General features: G+C 44.9%; 1 protein-coding gene across 1 annotated transcript; it reads left to right on the plus strand.

Moving 5' to 3' along the window:
- Positions 1–219: 219 nt before the first annotated feature.
- Positions 220–6,602, plus strand: LOC146184746 (uncharacterized). The gene is made up of 4 exons (XM_084608616.1): positions 220–351; positions 676–929; positions 1,495–1,661; positions 5,237–6,602. The coding sequence occupies exons 1-4, from the start codon at positions 220–222 to the stop codon at positions 6,508–6,510; spliced, it is 1,827 nt and encodes a 608-aa protein (XP_084464742.1). The 3' UTR covers positions 6,511–6,602.
- The last annotated feature ends 239 nt before the right edge of the window (positions 6,603–6,841 follow it).

Here is a 6,841-nt window from a genome sequence, read left to right on the forward strand (position 1 = left end):
GGACCAGTGCAGCGCGCAACTGCTTATGTAGTCAACAGCAAAAGTTCATTCATGCATGTGTAATTCCGTACATATTTTTTCTTTTTCTAGGCAGCCCCGTTATTCTGAGAATGGGGCGCTTCAGTCACCATCCAGTCCGCAAGCATTTCAAGTTTGATGTCGAAAAAGGGCAGCCTATATGCGAGATTGGAAACAGCGAAACGCGACTATCGGGACAACATGCTGCTAACCTCGAGCCTCATGTGCAGCGGCATCACCGAGCAGAATACGAAGCTCTACTCCTGCAAAAGCCGTCGAGCAGCAAATCCTCAGCAGTATCTGGCAGCGAGCAAGTTCTTCGACCTTGAAAAGGCAAGGAAATGAAGCAGACACAAATCCCTCAAGTATTGAAGCCAGGAGGGTCTGGATGCATAAATATAACCGGAAAAGCTGTTATGGAGGTTTGCGTCGAACTGGTCGCTACAAAGGGTCGACCATTTCGCATGATTGATAACTCCGGGTTTCGGAAAATTGTCGACCCCATGACTGAGCGCCGAGAGTGTTCGACAACAAGGAGATCAAGAAGCAAAGAAAGCAAAAACACGGGTGTCACAGTCACTACATAATCGCCTTGTTTCACTGAAAATGGACAGTGCAACTCGCCTTGATCGCTTAATCCTCGAAATCAATGTGCAGCTCATCGAAGATGGCAGAATCCGTTTGCAGACACTGGCCATGAAAGAGATTTTCGAGCGGCACACGGCGGAAAACTTGAAGCGTGAAGTGTTTGATGGGCTTTCTGAATATAAAGTAGGTCTAGAGCAAGTGTACAGCGCAACGACGCACAACGGAGCCAATATGGTTGAAGCAGCTGCTCTTCTTGGAGATCCAGATTCGCAACACGAAGGGAACTCAGACGCGCCACAAACCGAGGACGAAGACTGGGAGCCGTCAGATGAATACGTAGCGTTTCATTTTGCCTGGATGAGTTCGAAGGAGCGTTTTCCCTTTCGGATGACGGAGCACTTCTTCAGGGTATGAGATGCGCTGTTCATACTCTACAGCCTGCAGTACACGATGCCATGAAAGGCTCAACGGCCAAAGAGCTCGTCATTGAAGCACGCAGAATAGCAAAAAAACTGCGAACGCCAGCGGTGATGCCCCTTCTTCGCAAGTTAAATTTGAAGAAACCAGTATTAGATTGCCCAATTCGGTGGATGTCAACAAGCGCCATGCTTAAACGGCTGCTGGTACTTCAAGAATTTCACTGCGACTATTTTAGCAGCGAAGATGAGCTCTGCTTGAAAGGTGAAGACTGGCACGGCATACAAAATGCGGTAACCGCTTTGGCCCAAGCTGAAGAGCCCCCTGTTTAACTACAGAGGGAACAACTAACAGGATTTCTACGGTACGTGGTTAAAATACCTCGATATCGAGCAACCTATAGCAATCGCCATGAAAAGGCGGGAGAAGATTTTGTTGGGGAACGATCTGTTTTGTGCGGCCATTTTTTAGACCTTCGATACCAGATTACGTTGACAAACGAGCGGCAGCAGAATCTCCTCCTAAAAGCTTACAAGCTGAGGATGAGCTTGAAGCATTTCTCATGGAAAGAGAAGAAGACTGCGTGAAAGCACTCAGAGCGACAGTTCTCTCCAGCGACCGGCGGGAAGACCAAGAAGGTCCGATCCGACGGGCCCAGCTGGCGCCGGCATCCTGCGGGGTCCTGGAATAAGGGCGGACGACCACCGCTACGGAAGATGGTAGACATCTAACCACCACAAACTCTATAGATGAAATAAATGTTTATTCTCTCTCTCTCCCTCTCAAAATAGAAGAAACACAGAACCTGCTCGACGCATTTGAAAAGGTGCCTAGAATAAGCAAAGACTCGAGTGTTTTGCACTTTTGGGAGGAGGAGAAGTTGAGGCGCCCAGAACTGTATTCACTAGCTACAGTAGAGCTTGCGGTACCATCGACGCAAGTCAGCGTCGAGGGATCATTTTCTGGACTGAAATATATCTAGTCATCGAACCCGGATGACTTCGACAACCCTCGACAATGTACTTTTCCTTCCGTCCTTCTATGCTGGGAAATAAAAAGTTGAAAGCATTTACTGATTACTTAAAATATTTGCGAGTCGCCACGAAGGCATGTTATGCGCGTTGTAAATTATGCGGCTAGACACACGAGTCTGGTCTCAAAGTGGTTAGTAGAAGCAGGTATATAGCGCGCCTATGCAAGCAACCGTGATGCGCAACAAGACGATGGTCACATCGCGTCGAGACGCGTGATATATAGTCACACGTATTGTATATATATATATCTGTAGTGTTCGGGTGTGTGCTTGGTTTGACCTTGATATGATTTCAAAGAAAAGTGAAGAAGGAAATATTATTTTATTTCAACTTTCGGCGCATGACAGCTCCTTTCCATTTTTCCCCCATCCTGCTCTGATCATCCCTCACTGAACATAAACATTTTCCACAAGTCTGGGATACCAAGTGCAGCCCGTCACATCTGGGGACTAATATAGATAGACTATTATATGAATTTTCAGCTTGTATTATATACTGGACGAGGAAAGAAAACTCAGTATTAAAAAAGTGGAGTTAAAGATACACCCGAATTTTTTTCTTCTGAACCCGTTTGAACCGGTTCGGGCAGGGTCGAACCGGAACGGATGTGCCTCTGGAACCTAACCCGAACCTAAAAGGCGTGAACCCAAACCCGAATCGAACCTGAAAAAAATCCGGTTCGACAACCTGGTGATCAGTGGTGTAAACTTCCACGCGTTAACGACGTTGGCTTATTCAGGCGGCGTATTGGTTTTGCAGCCGCTATTATGTCGTACACGACTGAAGCGTATAAAGCTCTCAAGGTTCTCTTGGAGAACTACGGAGTTCAAAGAATTGTGGAGCTGAAGCGCGCCGGCCAACTGCAATTTCTATCATGTCTTTTTTGTATCCAAGGAAAGTGGTATGAGGTACTTTCCCTGGGGCATATTTTGATTACCACTGCAACCACTGCGAATATATTATTTAACAATGAATTATCTTTATTTAACAATCTAACGAATTATGTAACAATGTAGTTGTATAGCGTCCAAGCCGTCCAAGCAACTTTTCCTGACTTTACTACCAGCAGGAGCAAGACCCACGTCTTAAGGGTGCTTTTATTCTTTAAAAAAAAAATGAATATTTCACCGAACAATGACTCAGTCCTGAAAGGATGATGACAGATTTCGAAATAAAATCTTTCAGAAAATTGTCAGCACGACGGGGCCCTCTGTGGAGAAGATATGTCACAAACATTACAGTTTGCTTAAGCGCAGTCTGGTTATCGGGACTAAGAACAAAATTCTGTAAAGACAATATCTAAAGTCCTGCAGAAAAAGGGAATTATGCCTTTTCTTTTTTCCCACTTAACCAAAAGCTTGGGTGGGCAGGGAATTCTGTGCAAACGTAGTATCGTGTCGTACACGGCGCCAAGCGTGAACCACATCCCCTATTGCACCAATTAATGCATTTTCATTTGCTTCGTAGCTTACGAAAACCGCCGCCTCGTGTAGTTGGCGACCAACATTATTTTCTTGAATGCCCTTGGTATCACAATATATCAACTGAAACCTTACAACAACACTGAGTTTATTGCCGACATGCATTGAGGTTGTGAAGGTAAACAATCGCTTCCATTATGGGCGGTTGCACCGGTTTCGAGAATGACTTTTCGTTTCTTCCATGAATTGAGACGAAATTAAATTGACAGTGACAATGAACTCATCTGCCCTAAGCAGCCTGTATGGTAATTAAAAGCTAGTCTATATATTAAAATGTGTAGCTAATTAGTTTCACTCACAAAGTTACTAAAGGTTTTCACGGCAGGCACGTTATTTCTGAAACAATTTTCATTCCATTTCTTACATCCTACATTTAGGAATTTTTAAAACTGTTCGCTCAAACATATGCTATTTTAGTCGCTGGGGGATCATGGCGTCTAACATAAAGCAGGGTTTTGAAAAAACAAAAACAAGGACAAAGCCATGATGTTAAGAAAATGAAATGCGAACAACGACGATGCTACAAAAGCATATTTCTTTCCTTCTCTCTTATAGGATAAGGAACACTTAGCGAAATTTGAAGACAGGGAAGTTTCATTTGGGGTTGCTGCAGCCACACCTATATCCGTGAAAAGTAAAGGAAGCTGGCGTTCCCAAGAGGCCCTTTTGAGATGGTAGATGAAGTGTTGCCAAGTTTTGGCGGATTATCTCTGTGTAGTAGGGTGGGGGCTATGCAAAACTGCTGATTGGAGTTAGGAGGGTGGTGTGACTTGCATTCTGGTCTCAGAGCGATGGGAATGTCTGTTTTTAGCTGCCGATATAAGACAGCTTTTCGAACTGTGTGTTGCGAAGCTGCAAGACACATGCGACTTTCTCACTGGCCCCGTGCAAGTCTTGCGCGTAATTGCACACATTGTGCGAAGTTATGCGGCAGCAAAGTCACTTCATGACAGCAGAGAATTACGGTTGCGGAGTGGTGCACATTATTTATGTTCGGACAATTTCTTGCCGACAGTATGAAAAGGACTAAAAGAAGTACGCCCGGAAGTATCATGAAACTTCTCTCTGTGTTCAGTTGAAGCTCCGCTCACTATTAGAGGAACTTTAATTTCGCACGCTTTTCACTGGCGCGTAGATTGTGATGCAGGATTTATCAAGCGATTCTCTCGTCTACAGAGCCTCGAAATATTAATCATCGGCCTCTAGAGCATGGCAGAGATGCACGAAGGCTTGCCGCATTATGCATGTTGAAGGTATACCTGGGTTTCTCGCGGGGGAATTTTCTCCCACTGACTGGGTATAGCAGGCAATCCTACGGGCAGAGTGTGTGTACTGTGCCAAGTGCATCACATACGCATCTTCGGATGGATGGAAAGACTGGTGTTAGAACTGAGTGTGATGCCCACGATAGGAAGTAAAATTACTTCCGAAGCTCGAACTGTTCCTTGACGCCTTGATTTCTAGTGGCCATTCTATTCTTGAAGTGCCCAATGTTGTCCATACTTCAATTCGGAAGTAAGAGGTGGGGAGAGCTTTATCCTCTGTATGAAAAAATAATAATTCCCAGATTTTTCTCGGTGCGTTTAATTTTCTGTGGTTTCCTTTGATATATCACATCGGAGTTAAAATGATGAAGAGAATTCCATTAAAAATTTTAAACCAGCCAAGAACCAACACACGCTTCAATACTGCTCTCAGACAAAAAAAAAAAAGAAAAAAGTGGACTCGGCGGCACCGCACGGCGCACGATGCCTGACTTCGTGTTTTGCATCGTACAGGTGTTCCTGTGGCTGCAGGGACCCGCTGACGGCCGTTCCTTGGCACCGACCGACTACGCATCTCAGTCATGCGCAGTGGCTTCAACAACAATCTGTCTACAGGATCATGCCTTAAATGCTGAGGCACCTACATCCTCACAGAAAGCTCCACCGCACGTGGATTCCGGCACTGATCTGTTCAGGCTTGATTCCCCGTTCTGCGCACGACCCAGAAAAATCACGTCATCAGAAGGGCTTAAAAGAGCGGAGCGCTGGAGCGCGACCTTCAGTGGACTCGGCGGCACCGCACGGCGCACGATGCCTGACTTCGTGTTTTGCATCGTACAGGTTGGTGACAAACAATCTTGTACTAGCTCTCTTAGAAGTAACTGTGTTGCCTTATTGGTGCTGCCGAGTCCACGCTGCTTGCTCCAGTGTTGTGTTGACGCATCTCGCGTTGTTTTCTTGTTGCTAAAAGTCAGTGGTGACGTCGAAGAGAATCCAGGGCCTGATGAAGATAAACTGGATATGATTTTAAACACTGTCACCGAAATTAAGTCTAAACAGGACCAATTACAAGTAGGTTTACAGAGTGTTCAAGCAAGGCTCACGGAAATAGAGACAAACATTTCTTCACTTCAGCTCTGTAGTGAAAAGGTTACAAAATGCGAGGAAGTAATTGACACTATGGCTAAGGAGATTACTAGCCTGAGTAGTAAAATAGAAGACTTGGAAAACCGAAGTCGTCGAAACAATCTAATCATATACGGCCTTAGTGAGGGTGAGAACGAAACTACGGCGGTATTAGAAAAACGGGTGCGGCATGACATTTTTAAGGATATTCTTAAAGTGGAAGTAACATCTATTGAAAGGATACACCGGATCGGAAAGAAAGGTACTACACGCGAACGTCCAGTAATTCTTCGTTTCTTCGATTTTTCTGAAAAAATGTCTGTTCTTCGAAACTGTTTCAAGTTGAAAGAAAAAAACGTATCCATCTCTGAAGACTTCTCACCTGCAATACGGGCAACGCGCCGGAAACTATGGCAATCGTGTCAAGAAAATCGTGACAGGGGCGAGAAAGCGTCGTTAATATTTGATAAACTGAAGATAGGCAACGATCTTTACGCATGGGACAGCATTGAAAGCAGGAGGACACTTGTCAAACGCGAAACATGTGAGGCTGAAGACGAAGACTTTCATTCTACATCGTGACAGACTACTTCAGTTCCGCTGTCTTTAATATGTTTCAATGCCAGGAGCATTGTCAATAAATCCACAGCATTGGAAGTAATTGTACTGACGTACAGCCCTGATATAATTGTGATTACTGAAACCTGGTTACATCCTGAAATACATGATTCGGAACTGCCCCCAAACTCGTATTCTCTCATTCGATTTGACCGTGATAGTAGGGGAGGGGGCGTTGCTATTGCTATTAAGGAAGGCTTACCATTTAAAAAAGATCAGGGAATTTCTAATCATGAGAGCGTATGGTGCAGTATCGATGTTAACGGAACGTCAGTGCTATTAGGCGGCATATACC

This window comes from Amblyomma maculatum, chromosome 7 (genome assembly GCF_055883805.1).
Source record: "Amblyomma maculatum isolate TAMU_Amacu chromosome 7, ASM5588380v1, whole genome shotgun sequence".
NCBI lineage: Eukaryota > Metazoa > Arthropoda > Arachnida > Ixodida > Ixodidae > Amblyomma > Amblyomma maculatum.